At 59.2% G+C, this 15,884-nt stretch overlaps 1 protein-coding gene, 1 long non-coding RNA gene and 1 other non-coding gene across 4 annotated transcripts in view; 1 reads left to right on the forward strand and 2 right to left on the reverse strand.

The window, feature by feature from the left end:
• The first annotated feature begins 1,479 nt into the window (after window positions 1–1,479).
• On the forward strand, window positions 1,480–15,238 carry LOC131489862 (uncharacterized). The gene is made up of 2 exons (XR_009250778.1): window positions 1,480–2,399; window positions 12,836–15,238. It is a non-coding gene; the product is annotated as an uncharacterized LOC131489862 (long non-coding RNA).
• Window positions 2,898–15,884, reverse strand: part of KCNG2 (potassium voltage-gated channel modifier subfamily G member 2) — a 72,633-nt gene continuing 59,646 nt past the window's right edge. For both annotated transcript variants that reach the window (XM_058691748.1, XM_058691747.1), the window contains exon 4: window positions 2,898–4,745. In XM_058691748.1, coding sequence (XP_058547731.1) covers window positions 3,936–4,745 — 810 coding nt within the window. In that variant the 3' untranslated portion in view covers window positions 2,898–3,935. The remainder of the gene's footprint in view (window positions 4,746–15,884) is intronic.
• On the reverse strand, window positions 14,666–14,750 carry TRNAP-UGG (transfer RNA proline (anticodon UGG)). Its single transcript has one exon. It is a non-coding gene; the product is annotated as a tRNA-Pro (tRNA).

Raw genomic sequence — 15,884 nt, forward strand, 5'->3', positions numbered from 1 at the left:
GATCATGTGTTACCTAAATCAACTTAATTAAGTTAATGCATGCAGTGAAAACTTCCATAGTAAGATGAAAGGCGGTAAAATATACAAAGGTGTCTTTTTTGTGACCCTATCTGTGTTCCTGAAAACTCACCTGCGGCCTCTTCCTGCGGCTCCACTGACGAGCCACTGAGGGCAGTGGCACGGAGACAGTGCCGTGTCCCTCTGAGGAGTCTCCGAGCAGAGAGCCTCTCAGAGCGGAGAGCCACGGGGCCACTGTCGCCCTGGCCGGGACAGCACGTGCCCTGAGCCCTGGACACAGCTGTCTGTCGGGGGGAGGGCACAGGTTTTAACGGCCCCAATTAAAAACAGGTGAAGGCCGCCCTCCGCAGCCTTAGGCCTCCTGTTTGTTTTCACGGCCCTTCCTCTGACAGGACCGCATTTGGGAGGTGGGAGCAGTGCGGAGACGCTGTCACGCCTTCCGGGGTGAGCGCCACGGTCTAGCTCATCCTGCTGGGCCTCGGAGAACTTACACACATGGAGGCTTGTGAATGTGCTGTGGCCCTGCCCACGGCTCTGGGGCCACTTCTGCTGTCCCGGTCTCCAGCTGGCCAAGGGCTGGAGAGAGAGAGAGAGAGAGAGGGAGAGAGAGAGAGAGTGTGTGTGTGTGTGTGTGTGTGTGTGTGTGTGTGGTGCGGTTTTCCCAAAAGCAAAGTGTGTAGGGATTTTTTGGGCAGCAAGTATGGGGGAGGGTTTCAAACTCCCCAACACCGATGCTGGAGCTGGTTCCGTCCTGGGGCTGCCGTGCTCGGCCCGCACGGTTCTCCAGGTTGTCCAGAAGCACACAGTTCAGCCAGGGTGGGTGTGGGGGGAGCGGGTGGGTGTGATGGGCGTAGGTGGGGGGACGAGGCAGGGCTCAGGTACAAGACGGAAAGCACTGTATATACACAAAGCGGCCCCGAGGGCAAGGGGGGTGGTTTCTGGAACGTCACGGCCCCAAATCACACCCCTTATACACTCAGGACGGTTTCTGGTGAGCCAGAGGCCTCTGGCTGGCTTGCTGGTTTGGAACAAGTCACTGACCAGTGATCATAACCTGGTGTCAGAGCCTGCCTCCCGAGTCAGTGATACTCCGGGAGCTGGACAGTGCTCTCCGCATAATTCTGGAGGTGATAACGGCCACATTTCCAAACTGCCCCCCTTCATTGCCTTTGCGCATTTCGAACAGATTGGCAATGTCAGCGTCACGGTGTAGGGCTCGCACAATTCTATCCCCCAGCAGATGTTTCAGTACAGGTTTTGTCAGAGTGTGTGAGGGGGCAGTTGGTGGGGACCTGGTGAGTTCCCGGTCCCTGACCCAGAGGGGGAAAGTGAGGCCACAGGCAGCAGAGGCCTGCCCGGCGCCCAGCGGCAGGAGCTCGGACTGTGTGGAAGGGACGGCGATGGGGCTGGGGGGTGGGGAGGCGGGGTGGCTGGTACCGTGGGGGAGGGGAAAGCAACCTGGGGCCCGCTGGGAAAAGTGCACCCCACGCAGAACGGCTGACAGGTGCCCCTCCTTCCTGGGACCTGTGGTGTTCCACGGGCTCTCCTAGTCTTGGGCGGGGGGACTCCTGGGCACCCACAGAACCACTGAGGCCCCGGGCTAGGAGGACAGGGGACAGGTCCCTCAGGCCATCCACCACCTCTGACCTGGTCCTGGAGAGACAACTCGGGTAATTTCTGGAGGTCTTCGTGGTGATGCTGAGCAAGCCCCACGGCACAGGAAAAAGCAGTTTGCCCCTGGGGCTCATCAGCCGAGCCAAATGAGGAGCAGAGGGGTGGGCATCCTGAGTGTGGCCTCCACGCGTGGGAACCCCACGGGCACCAGCTACGGCACCCGGGTTGAGCAAGACCCAATGCTGTCACTGCAAGAGCGCGGGCACCCTTGGTGTGTTTGTGGGTTCCCGAGCCCCATCCTCTGGGGGTTCAGCTAACCTGAAACATCAGGAAGAGGCAGGGCTAGGCTTCCGGGTTCAGTCTGCCGAGAGCCTGCACTCAGGGGGGCTCCCCTGGCCCCCAGTTCCCTGCCCTCTCTCCTGGCAGAGCCCTGCTGGCCTCTGCTTGAGTACGTGGACCCAGGAAGGAAGGAGCAGGGGAGCCTGCCCCAGGGAGTGCGGGTTCCAGGGCAGGAGCCCAGCCTCCCACCTGCCAGGAGCCTGCCCCAGGGAGAAGCTTGGGCTGGGGGGGCAGGTGTCAGGCCGGGTGCTAATGGCCTGGTCTACTGTGGACAGAGCGTGTCCCCATCTGATACAAGGGGACCCTTTCTGCCTCAGGGAGCTGATGTGAGCATCCATGCGAGAGCAGACGGTGGGAGACAGCCTTCACCTGCATGTGGTTTGGGGACCCTCAGCTCATTCTGATCCCAGAACGTTTCTTGGCTGCTGGTAAGACCATTATTTCAGCCTCCCTACTCCTCACTGCCCTTGCCCACTTGGCACTGACCTATAGACTCCAGCGGTGGAGCCCAGGTACTTGTGTGTTTGTGAGTGTGTGAAAGTGAGGCTGGGAGTGAGGAGGAAGCAGATACAGGGGAAACTTGTCTGCCGAGAGGCAGTCCACCCCGCCCCAGAGCTGGGGTTTGTTGTGTAAACCCTGCAGTTCCAGCCCCCGGTTCTATTCCAGCCTAGTTCCCAGAGAATGACCAGCCCCCCGGGGGGGGTGTGTGTCACAGTGTGGTTGCAGATTTAGGGACAGGGCTCTTTGCGGTAGGACTCAGAGGGGTACAACCTGGCTTCGCATGCAAGGGCTTTGTCCAGGCAGAGGTGCCCCGCCGTCTGCACACACGGACTTCCCTGCGATGGCAGGAAACCCCTTCCTGGCCTGGGAGCCCCTGTGCCTGGGGCAGACGCCGGTGCTGCCCACAGGAGCTCAGCAGAGGTATGTGCAGGAGAGGTGGCACTTTTTATTGGTTGCAGTAGCATCTTAGGAAATGTCCCCAGAGCAAGGGTCCCACCCCAGCCCCACCCCAGCCTGTCCTGGCTCTGGCCTCGCACCAGGGCCCCTGCCAAAGCTGTGATGGTGGCAGGGTGGGTGCGGGTGTCAGCGGGTCCCAGGGTGGCGGGGGGGGGGGGGGAAGGGGGGGATGCTGCGGGTGATCCTCCCAGGGGCCTGTGGCAGCAATGTCTCCCATGTCATGGCCCGACTCATTAACATGAAAAAGTACAAAGTAACATGATTCGGAAAGTTCCATTCCTTCATGCCCGCAGCAGAAACAGGCTCATGCTTTGGTGAGGACGGGGTTCCAGCGGCTGCACACCCAGCCCCTCCCCCACGGCCCTTGGAGAACCAGGGGGTGTTCCTGAGGCACCCCGGAGGGTAAGCACGTCCGAGGCCAGCACAAGGGCCGGGAAGCATGCAGGCCTTGAGCTTTGCAGAGTCTTTTTCAGGGAGAGCCTGTGGGGGGAAGGGGGGTCCAGGAAGCCCCCACGGAGCTGGCCTGCGGGAGGGAGGTCAGAGGTCTGGGCGTGGGTGGCCGTGTGGATGTGACACCTCTGCCCCTGTCCCTGTCGGGGGTGTGGGCTTCAGCAGCACGCCATGTGCAGGCAGAGGCTCCCTCGCGGTGGGGCACGGCCCCTAGACCCCCTGTGGGCGGCTGCTCCTCAGGGAACTCCCCTACCCGCCCCCCGCCCGCCCTGGGCCAGCCGCAGAGCCTTCTGGCATTTGCTGCAAGCTCGGAGTTTCTGGGCCAGAGGCCGAGCTCCAAAGGGAAGGCGGAAAGCGGATGAGGGAACGACCGGGCTGGAAGCGCTGTTCGCCCGCACCTCGCTGGCTCGAGCGACATGCAGTGGACGGCCCGCGGGGGGGGGGGGGGGGGGGCGCGGGGCGGCCATACGGGGTGGGCCCTCCCCTCCCCTCCCCCGTACCCCCCCCCCCCCCCCCCGCGCCGGGTCGCGCGGCGGGCGGGAGGAGAGGCGAAGGCTCTACTTCTGCAGAGGCTCTTCGGGAGCGGCCCCCGGGCCCGGGCGGCAGCCGTGGCCGCCCCCGGGCCCCTGCGCGCCGTCCTCGGTGGCGGGGGCCGAGCGCGTGCTGTCCGAGCGCGTGCTGTCGTCGCGCGGGGCCCGCTCGGGGCCCACGGCGCGCCGCTGCTGCTCCTTGAGCTCCGAGTAGGAGCGCGAGAAGGTGTGGAAGATGGACGTGGCCGGGAAGGCCATGAGCAGGATGCCGCTGAGGATGCTGCTGAGCGCCACCACCTGGCCGGGCAGGCTGCGGGGCACCATGTCGCCGTAGCCCACGGTGGTCATGGAGATGACGGCCCACCAGTAGCTGGCCGGCACGCTGGAGAAGTCGCGGCGCGCGCCCAGCTCGCGCTCGGCCAGGTGCACGAGCGGCGCGAACAGGGCCAGGGCCACGCACAGGAACAGCAGCAGCAGCCCGAACTCGCGCGCGCAGCGGCGCACCGTGAGGCCGAGCGAGCGCAGCCCGAGCGAGTGGCGCGCCAGACGCATGACGTAGAGCACGCGCAGCGCCCGCAGCAGGCGCAGCGCCAGCCCCGCGCGCTCCAGCAGCGCCGCGCCGCCCGCGCCCGCGCCCGCGCCGCCCGCCGCCAGCCCCGCGAGCAGCGACACGTAGAAGGGCAGGATGGCCAGGATGTCGATGATGTTGAGCGGCGTCCGCAGGAAGGCGCACTTGCTCTCGGCGCGCAGCGAGCGCAGCAGGAACTCGAAGGAGAACCAGGCCACGCACACCGTCTCCAGCACGAACAGGCTGCGGCACTTGGGGGAGCACTCGCCCTGCGGAGGAGAGAGGGCGGGGGGTCACGCCCGGGCCGCCCTTCCCGGCGGGACCCCGACCCTCGCCGGAGCGCCGCCGATGGGGGCGGGCGGTTCCTGTGCCGGACGGTCCCGATCCCGCCGGAGGAGGCTGGCTTCCAGATCGGGGGCGGGGCGAGGAGCTCGGCCCACGGCCCCCCCCCCCCCCCCCCCCCCCCCGGCGCCGCTGGGAAACGTCACTGAAGCCTCTGCAAACGGGCCCCGGGGCAAACTGCAAATGGAACATCTCTTCAAGAAAATGGAGGAAGTTTCGCTTAAAAAGCAGAGAGGAGGAGCCCCTCCCCACCCCCACCCCGGGCTCAGGGAGGACACCCCACTGCCCAGCGCCACGGGGCTCCCCCTGGGGGAGTGCGCTTGAGGAGAGGGGCGCCCTGTCCCTGGGCTTGCGGGGTCGCTCCGTGCCCCGCCCTCAGCTCAGAGAACGGGAGTCACCAAAGCCCCCATTCCCAACTCCCCAGCCCCTGCGCGGAGGTTTTGCCTGGGGGCAGAAGCCGGCTCCCAAAGCAGCTCATTTCTTGCACAGGCTTCATTTGTAACACGGCAGGGAGAAGTTCCACTTTGGAGGGGTTCTCCGGAACCGTGCGGGTGGTAGTGAAGGAAAATGGGAGGACATTCAGACCGTGGGCGTCCCCAAACTGTGCCTCCCGAGGGGCAGCGTCAGGGGCTCAGCTCTGTGTGTGTCTGGGTGTGTGGGGAGGGCAAGGATATACTCCACCAAAACAATCCGGCCAATCACTAAACAAATGGGCAAATAACAGTAGCCCTGAAAAAAAGGGGGGGGGGGGTGTATTACCCAGGGCTCCTACAGTGTACTATGTAAAATGCCCAGTTTCCAATGAAAAAGTCATGTCAGGCAAAGACACAGTAAAGTATGATCCACACAGCAGAAAAAAATCAGGCAACAGAAACTGCGTTTGAGAGGCCCCAGTGTCGGATTTTTCAAAGGAGCGTCACCGATGTGCTCACGGAACCAGAGGCAGATGGAAGAGGTGAAAGGTGCGATGACAAATCCATTGCCTCGAATGGAGAATATCAACAAGGAGAAACTTTTTAAAACAACCACATGGAGATTTTGGAGTTGAAAAGTACAAGTAGATATCACGGGAGGAGCTCCACAGTAAGATGTGAACCGTCAGAAGAACGAACTGGTGAACTAGAAGATTATGCCGAGAAGAGAGAAGGGGGACCTAGGAGAGTGTGAAAAGTGTGGGGCGAGTTTGTAAAACGCCAGTGCGGAAGGAGCGGGGAGGGGGAGGGGGAGGAGGAGACACACGCTTTTAGAAAGAAATAAGGGCTGAAAAGTCACCAAATCTATGGAAACACAGTGACCTGCACATCCCGGGAGCTCCACGGATCGCAAGCAGGCGAAATGCAGAGCCGCCCCACCCCCTACCCCAACCCCGGGCAGGCAGAAGCGGCGTGTCCTCGCAAAGTGACCCGGATCAGGCTAACATCTCAGCAGAAGCAGCGCAGGCCAGAATGCCGTGGGGGAAACGTGTTCAAAGTGCTCGGGAAAGGTGGCGATCGAGGATCCTGTACCCAAGCAAAGCCGTCATTCGAGGGTGAGGGTGAAATACAGACTTTCCCAGAGAAGCAAAAACTGAAAGAATCTGCTTCTAGCGCAGCTGCCCTGCAAAAATTCAGAAGGAAGCTCTTTAGGCTGAAGATCCCAGCATCTTCATGACCTTGGATTTGGCAAAACATTCTTAGAGATGACGCCAAACACACGAGCAAGCAAGACAAAATAGATGCATTTAATCAAGATTTAAGACTTCTGGCTTCAAAGGACACTGTACGGCCTGAATTGTTTCTCTTCAAAATCCGTATGTTCAAGCCTTGACCCAGAGCACCTAGAAAGGGGACTGTATTGGGACACAGGATCTTTTTTTCTTTTTAAAATGTTTTACCTATTTTTGAGAAAGAGAGAGAGAGAGGAGAGAGAGAGAAAGCATGCGTGAGTGGGGGAGGGGCAGAGAGGGCGACAGAGGATCGGAAACAGGATTTGCACTGATAGCAGTGAGACCCATACGGGGCTCGAACTCACGAGACCATGACCTGAGCCAAAGTCGGACGCTCAACCGACTGAGCCGCCCCAGGTGCCCCTGGACATAGAGTCTTGATTAAGGAGGTGACTCAAGTTCCATGAGGTCACGAGGGTGGCCCTAATGCAACATGACTGACGTGTCTATAAAAAGAGGAGATCAGGGCACAGTCTCACACGGAGGTCATGGGAAAGAGAGTGTCTACAGGCCACAGAGAGAGGCTTCAGGAGAACCCGGCCCTGCCGACACCTTGACCTCAGACTTCCAGCCTCCAGACCTGTGAGAAAATAGGTTTCCATCATTTCAGCCACACGGTCTGTGGTCCTTTGTTGCAGCGGCTGGAGCAACTATTCCAGACACCATCTGAAAGCAAAGGACCCAGAGGGCGGGAGAAGATATTTGCAAGCGATACATCTGATGAGGGAGTTGTGTCTAGAATATATAAAGGATTCCTACAACTCAACAATTAAAAGCCCCAATTAAGAGATGGGCAAAGGAATAGACATTTTGAGAAAGATACACGAACAGCCAAGAAGCCCGTGAAAAGATGCTCAACATCATTAATCATCAGGGAAATGCAAATTGAAACCACCAAGAGATACCGTTTCCCTCCCCCCGGGACGGCTGGAATGAGCCCAGCGAGTGTAGTGGGGCGTGGAGGAAATGGGGCTCTCACGCACAGCTGGCGCGGCATGACACAGTCCAGCCACTTTGGAAGAGAGTCTGGCACTCCTCACGCAGCTAAACGTGGCATTCCCACATGCCCCAGCGATTCCACTCCTGGGTGTGCGCCCAAGAGAGGTGAGCACACGTGCACACAAAAGCGTGCACCGGTGTTCGCCAGGGGGAGCCGCACGAGCCAACCCGAATGTCCACCGGCGGAGTGAAGGGTAAACACAACTTGCTGAATCCATACAGTGGGTACCACTGGGCCATCAAAAGGGACGAGTACTGATTCGTGTGCAACACGGGCAGATCTTCACAGATGTGACCTGAAGGATGCCAGCCACGGAGGGCCTGCTGTCTGATGCTGCTCCCGCCGGAGCCCAGGACACGGAACGCGTGAAGACAGATTAGTGGTTGTGCAGGGCTGGGGGGGAGGGGGGGAAGGGGGCTGAGTGCTAGAGGCACCGGTCTCCCTTGGGGTGATAGACACGTTCAAAAATTAGATTGTGGTGATGGGCGCACAGCGCTGTGAATGTACTAAAGACCACTGAACCGCTCACTCTAAACGGCTGAATTGTATGGCATGTGAATTATAGATCGGTAAAGCTGTTTTGAAAGAACACTTAGTCTCTAGGCAAACCTGAGTGTGGGGGGGTCCCAGTGCCGGGGCCTTCCCGGACATCTGCTGATGCAGCGGAAGGCAGAACGTGCGGACCTTTGCAAGCCCCCAGCTGCTGGCGGGCCCTGGTCTGGCCCCGTCTCACCTCTGACCCTGAACCCCCACCTGGAGTGAACCCCCTCCCCGGGGGCTGGAGAGAACACGCCAGACTCAGCCGATGCCCGCGTGCTCTCGTGGACCCACCCCATGCTGGAGGAGAGAGGGACCGGGGGCCTTGCGCTGTCCCCCACTGGCTCACGTCCCTCACACTTGACACTTGCCCAGCTCCTGAGCCCTCTCCGGGGGGCCAGTCCTGGCGAGTTTCTGTCACCCACAGACAGCTGCTGCTGCTTCAAATGGGGGCAGGTGGTGGCTTGCGATCAGTTTTTACGCACTGCAAACATTTACCGTAGCGTTGAGCTCGGCACTCTGAAGGCCAGCGGTGAGTAGGAACCCATAGGGCTTCTCCCCGAGTCCTGTCTCGTACGTCCAGGGCCAGGCGCCGATTCGTCGTGGGTGTTCAAGGAACCCGAGGCAAACTGGGCTCCCGCAAACCTGTCTCCCATCTGTACTCCCAGCCAGAGGCTCACTGCCTCAGGCGGTGTGTGTGCACCCAGCAGAGCTCAGCCCTTCCATTAACGAGCTGTCAGAGCCCGATGCCTCAGCCGCCTCATTACTCATCGTCTCTGGCGACTGGAAATAATGGCCACGCGCTTGCTGCTTCTGACTTCCACATGCCTGACTGCAGGTGCACAGCTTAGGTGTAAGTCCCCTGAACACCACTTGGCAGGTCTGTCCCGAACAGAGGCCGTGGCGCCTCAGCCCAGATGAAGGGGTTTTCGGACCCTCTCCCGGGGTGTGCAGGCCACCGGTTGGGGATCCTCGACGGCCCATCTTTCCAAGAGGCTTTTTCCTCCCGGGAAGGTGGTGTCTCGGCCAGTCCAGAGGCTTCCCAGGGGTCACCTGGCCCATCCTGGCTCGGGAGTGGACAGCTAGCTCACTGCAGCCGCCAACGGTGCTGCGCCTGTCCCAGAAACTCCTGTGGCGTCTCTGCTGCCCTTGATTTAAAGACACGCGGGGGCTGCGGCCTGACTGGAGGGGCCCAGCTTCTTTGTGGACAGGTCTGCAGCACAGTCCAGTCTGTGGCGTCGTGTCAGCCCCTGTGCCTGTGTCCCTCAGTCGCATGGAGAGAGCAGAGCTGGGATCGGGGGCTGCTGTATGTGGAGCGCCCCAGGGCTGCTGCCCCAGCCATGCTCTGGGGGTGCCCTGGCCTCTCCACCTGCTCCCATCTGTCAACCTCAGCCCTGCAGATCCCGGGTCCCTGGAGAACACCAGTGAGGTGGGGATATCACCCGCTGGGCTCCCGGGGAGGGGTGCCAGCTGCTCTCCCCCCGCAGACGGTGTTGCAGGCTGGCTCTGCTCATGCTCACCCGGTGGCGGCTGGCGAGGCACAGGTCCTGGCAGGAGGGCACTCGAGGGGCGAGGCCTGGTGGGAGGACAGTCCACAGCGACTGGGGGCACGGACACAGCGAGGGCGTCTGCCGTTCATCCTTCCGGAAAGTTCCTTAGGACCAGGGCCAGCTCCCATTTATTTTCTGCAGGACTCCTGTCCCAGGTGTGCAGAATTTGGCATCACCAGCAGCCGACCGTGGCCGCTGTTATCCCATGGGCTCGGTCAGGCCTCCCCAGCGCTGCTCCGTGCCAGCTGGCGCTCGGGGCACGGAGGACCCCTGCTCCCGGAGCCACCCTGCCCCCAGGTTCGGTGGGAGTTTTGTCCCAGCTCTCTGTGATGCTTATTTATCCCGATGGCAGACAAGTCGAGGCTGGTTGTGCTGGGCGATGGCGGAAGGGTTCTGAGTGCTGAACCCCAGGGGGCAGGCGAGCCTGGGGAACATACCCTCCCCAGGATGGGGTCCCGCTGTCACACCCCCGGTGTGGAATCAGGCTCAAGCTAGCTCAGGCTCAGGGAGGTCACAGGACTTCCCCAGGGCAACACCTCAGCACCCGGGCTGGTCAGAGAGCCTGGGGCCTCAGGAGTGGGAAAACTGGATCCAAGGGGGAACCCGACTGACAAGTTTTCAGGAAAGAGACGGCCCACGGGGGCCAGTATGGTTAGAAAAGTCCCAGCTTGTGGAAGGACCCGGGACGGGGCGGAGGAGGGTGGCTGAAGTCCGGCCCAGAGCCAGGTCTGGAAGGTGAAGGCAGGAGTCTGAGCACCACGGCACAGGGACGCTCGGTGTCCTGGGGCCCCAGCCCCACCCGCACCCCCATGAGGCCCCTCATCCGTCTGGGCCGACTGTGGCCCAGCCCCCGCCACCCCGGCCGGCCGAGTGCAGCTGTGTGAGTCCCCGTCCGGGGCGTGACCTCCATGCTCAGAAGGAGCAGATGTAGAGACCCTGGGCCCCTCGGGGGGGGGGGGTGGTGGCCGGGGAAGGCTGTCTCCCAACCCCGCGCATGCACAGTGACCCCAGTATGCTCGCCTGAAGCCAGCCCGACCCCGGTGGGTTCGAGATGACACAGCTTGTCAGAGCCCACCAGAGCCCTGCCCCCGGCTGCCCTGTGCTTAAGGACCAGCCGTGGAGGTTAATTGGAAGTTGCTATTTCTGGAACTTTAGCCCAGAAAACAGACCCTGATTTATCATAATTTGGCACATCTGGCCTGTCTGGGCGAAATCGGGTCAGAAATAAACCCACGTTCGGCATGGCTCACCGAATTCTGAAGGGCTCCCTCTCATTATCTGCCCTTGTCCGGCCTCTGCTTCTGTTTTCATGGGCGTGTGGAGCTGTGCCCAGGTCACAAACCGCACCCGAATGGATATAACACGTTTGTCTGTGCACCGGCCCTGCTGAGCGGCACAGGCATGCAGGCTGTCCCCGCCTGCCCCGGTGGGGTGGGGTCCCCAGACGCCTCTCTCTGCCGGACCTGGGCCGATGCCTTTTTGACCTCTGCCTGCTTGGCTCTAGGCTGCAAAACACCGTCTGTCTCTTTGTGGTGGTCACTCCCCGCTCCCACTCGGGAACTGGCCTCTGGGAACCGGATGGGGTGTCCAGCCGACGGCTTCTGACCGTCTGCTCACTGTCGGGGGCAAGAGGAGGGGGCTGTGGCCCTGGGGTCTTGGAGACGACGCAGGGACTCTGGTACAGACACTTGTGGACGGACAGAAAGCGGACCCCAAACCCTGAGATGGGTCTGGGCAGCGCCGGTCTTGCAGACCCCCGGGGAGTGTGGGGGCCGCTTCCCCCCCACACCCCCTCCACATGCGCATGTGGGACACATCGCCTCCCATGTGCCAGGAGGTGCCAGGGAGCCCCACATATGCGCAGACCCCCTCCCCGCCCCCCCGGGCGCAGGTAAAGCGGCTCCGGAACCCATAGGTGCTTCACCTCCCAGCCCCGCAGGAATATAAAGTGATAATAAGGGGATCCCAGGAATCAGAGCTCTCTTGCTCTGGCCACACGGCTGCCGCGCTGGGGCCCCGGCCCCACGGCAGCCGCAGCGGAGGACGAAGCCTCAGTGAGGTCCCTTTGCCGACACATGCCGGCCGGTGCCGTGGGGCCGGTGGATGCCAAGAGGGACAGTGACAGGTGCAGGGGCTTCTCATCAGGGGTGCAAGCGTTAAGCTGGGGTGTGTCGGGAAGGAGGGGCCCCTTCAGGCGTGTGGAGGCCCTGGGAGACAGGTGGAAAAAGCAGGGGATGTCTGGGCCACGTGGGGCCAGGCCTCAGCTCCTGTGGATGGAGGCAGGGACATGGTCGGGGAGGCGAGAGCCAAGCCGTGAAGCAGCGTGAGTTGAGAGGAAATGGCAGGAGGGCTGGGGTCCAGAGATGGAGACGTTAATGGAAGGAGGGCTGGGGTCCGGAGATGGAGACGTTAGGGTTGGGGGGACGGTCCCAGCCCAGACGGGGGTGGTAACAGGGCGGCTGGAGCAGCGTGGAGTGGACACCCCTGCAGGAACGGCCAGGAGCTGTGGGTTATGCTGCACTCAGGAGGGTCAAGGCTGGTGCGGGCCTCCGCTGCCAGGACTGGCCCCAGGCAACGACAGGGAGCAGGTGGCATCCAGGCTGTGGGGGAGGGACTGAGGACCAGGAGAGCAAAGGCAGAGGAGACCTGGCCTCAAGGCCCAGACAACATGAGGCCGGGGCCAGAGGTCACAGCCCCAGCACTGGACCCACCGCCAGGAAGCCTGGGGGGCATTAGGTGGGGGTGGTGGTGCTGGAGAAGGCGAGGCCCAAGGGTCTCTAAAGCCTGTGGAAAGGGTCCATGACGTGGGGATAGGCCCGTGGTTGGGGGAAAGAAAGAGCCCCAGTGCAGGGTCATCCTCGGGGACAGCAGGTTGGGAGCCACAGCTGAGTCGGCACACAGGCCTGCTCCCAGCAGGGGCTGAAGGTAACAGAAGGGCCCTAACTCTCTGAGCTCCGGGACGCAGAGCCCTCCTGCCGGGAGCCCCCACGGTCATCCCGACCCCTCCTCCGGAGACGGGCTTGGACACCCTCACTGGGATCCTCCCTGGCAAACTTCCCTTCTCGGTGAAAGGCCACAAGACACTGTGTGCCCTTCTCCAGCGGCCGCCCGGGTCTGGGTATCAACCTTCAAAGTTGGCACGTGGCAGGGAACAAAGTCACCCCAGCTGGCACCTGAGCCCTTGGGCCGTGAGTCCGTCCTATTTTCCTTTTGTTTTCTTTCTAGGATAGGAACTGGCACCCTTCAATGACTTGTGGCTCAAGAATCAAAGGTCAGCTGCCTACAAGGGAGCCGGCTCAGCTAGCACGTTCCGCTCCTTCCGTGTCCCTGTACGTCCAGGCACTACTAAGCCGAACATCAGACTGTGAACATGTGTTTACACCTTAGGTGGATGTTACCACTCGCCATCACCGAAACAAAACGCACAGCAGCAACAACAACCAAACCCGACACAGGCAGACGCAACTGGGAGTATTCTCGTGTGCACCTGCTAGAGCTTGTCCAGGGCTTTCCTGCTTTGTCGGGTGGGACACTTTCACGTTTGTCAGCACTTGCTGAATTGTTCCCCTAAGTAGCTCCACACATCGAACTCTCTCCCCCAGGCCAAGGGTCTGGAGGCCCTGGGTGGTTCCAGGTAGATCCCCGGTCACTGGGCAGAGAATAAATTTGTACAAATTCTCACAATTATATTTTAAAAGCCTTCCAAGTGTGTGTGCATTTGGCCTGGAAATCCTGGCCTGGGAAATGGGTTCTCAAGAAACAGCGGACACGTGCCCATGGATTTACGTGGGAGGATGTGTGCTCCTTCCGGACACGCGTCGAGGCCCGCGAGCACCACCGTGGCCCCCGCCATCTCTGCGCCACCTCTTTGTAGCCAGACCGTCCCCACCCCAACGTGGCAATCACTGACGCCCTTTGCCCCTTCCAGAACGTCCCAGAAAGGGAATTATGCCAGATCTTTGCATCTGGTTTTTCCCACTCAGTGTAATCGGAGACTCAGTCATGTTGTTTGGGAATCAGCGGTTTGTTCTTGGTCTCTGACTAGCACACGTACGCACGTACGTTTGTCACATCTGCTGGTGTGCGTTGTGTGGCTTCCAGTTTGGGGCTGTTTCAAATCAGCCGTACGCACCTTCCTGTACAGGTCTACGGATGGGTGCACGAGTCACTGCTCCTGGGTGAAGACCCAGAGTGGGCTGCTGGCTGGCAGGTGAGCGTGCTCACGTCCTTGTTCTTCAAGCTTTTTCATGCATTTAAAAATCTACAGTTCTCTTTCTTTCCAATCATTTACCTATTATTTCTTTTTCTTGCTTCATTGCACTGGCTAGGACTTCTAGCACAAGACTGCCAGGCTTTGTTCCCGACCTCGGGGGGGAGGGTTCCATCTTTCATTACTGCGTATGTCATCAGCTGCAGGTGTTCTCGATCACGTGAAGGAAATTCCCTTCCATTTCTATATTGTTGAAAGTTTTTGTTTTAACCGTTAATGGATATTGAATTTTTTCAAATGCTTTTCCTACATCTATTGAGATGATCACGTGACTTTTCTTCTTCAGTGCGTTAATGTTATAAATTATACTGATTGATTTTCAAATGTTGAACCCGGATTGCTTTCCTGGGAAAACTCATCCTGGTCATGATGTGGTATCCTTTTTATACGTTGCAGTTGATTTGCTAATATTTGTTGAGGAGTTTTGCATCTATGTTCATGAGATGTTGGTCTGTATTTTCTCTTTTCTTGCAACGTCTTTGTCCGGTTTGGCCCGGATAATACTGGTCTCACAGAGTGAGTTGGGAAGTACTCTGTCTTCTTCTATTTTCTGGAAGGTAGTGTGCAGAACGGATATTATTTCAATTTCCTTACATTTTTGGGTAGAATTCACCAGCGAAACCACTAAGACTGGAGTCTTCTTTTTCAAAGATTTTAAACTGTGAATTGAATTAAAAAATTTTTTTTTACATGTATTCATTTTTGAGAGACAGAGAGAGAGCACGAGCAAGGGAGGGGCAGAGACAGAGGAAGACACAGGATCCGAAGCAGGCTCATCTCCGAGCTGTCCGACGCGGGGCTTGAACCCACGAACCGTGAGATCACGACCTGAGCCCAAGTCAGATGCTCAACTGACTGAGCCACCCGGGCGCCCCTATCCACTTCTTCTTGAGTGAGTTTTGGTGATTGAACATGTTTTTAATTTTAATTGTTTTACAAAATGAACACATGCGTATAATTAAAAAAAAAAAACTCGGTAAATACTAAAAGGCTTATTGGAAGAAAAGAGTACTCTCACCCCAACTCTTATCTCCCGGAGGCAATAGTTTTCTATTTTACTCGGTTTTTCTGACAGTTATTTCCGTATTTTTTTTTCATAATATGTGTATCTGGCTCCTTACAGGCATACGAACTTCATGCATTTGTGCTGACTTTGTGTTCAGGATCTGGTTCCCTTACCTCCCCCACCTCACCACCCCCGCCACACCCATGACCCTTTTCCTTCAAAAATAGTTTTGTCACATTCTGGGGTAAAATCGGTAATTATTAAGATAATGTAAATCTTGTTCACTGCTGGCCCCAGGTAGTGGTGTACGATTATGGCTTTTTCCCTCATAAAGTGTTTTCCTTTTCTTAAAGTTTTATGGCCTCATTCTAAAATTGCTTAGCTTGCTATTTTGAAGCACCGTGTATTTTTTCCAAATGCCCAAACACATCAAGTTGTTAACGGGTTCTGTTTGCTTTCCGAGCCCCGCCTGCCCTGCGGGGACCCCGGCCCTCTTGCTGAACGCTGTGTCTGGAGTTTCTCCGCCGCCGATGGGAGCTGCTTAAACGCTGTGCCCCCCACCCCCACTGTTTGGTTTATCCCATTACTCTGTTGAGGTGTAGCCTTCACTTTTCATGAGAAACGGTCGTGGGGGGTAACTTTTTGAGCCTCTGCACATCTGGGAAGCCTTCGTTCTTCCCCCGGCCTGGATTGCTATGACAGTCTGATGTCGCACGATGGGTAGAAATTAATCCCACGCAGGATTTTGAAGGCGCTCCCCGTTATGTCCGAGCTTTCCATGTAGCTCCAGAAGTTTAACATTCACTCGGAAAAGCACATAAACCGTGTCAGTGCAGTTCCAAACGGAGCCCAGACGGGAGGCAGAGGCCCCGGCCGCTCGCGGTCCAAGGCCACCGCGCGACCTTCACCCCGCACCTGCGGCCCGGTCCTCTCCCTCTCTCCACGAGGCAAACAGAGGCCGTGGGGCCCTCGGCACACGGAGTTCGGGTGAGGCCACG

This window comes from Neofelis nebulosa, chromosome 11 (genome assembly GCF_028018385.1).
Source record: "Neofelis nebulosa isolate mNeoNeb1 chromosome 11, mNeoNeb1.pri, whole genome shotgun sequence".
Classification (NCBI taxonomy): Eukaryota; Metazoa; Chordata; class Mammalia; order Carnivora; family Felidae; genus Neofelis; species Neofelis nebulosa.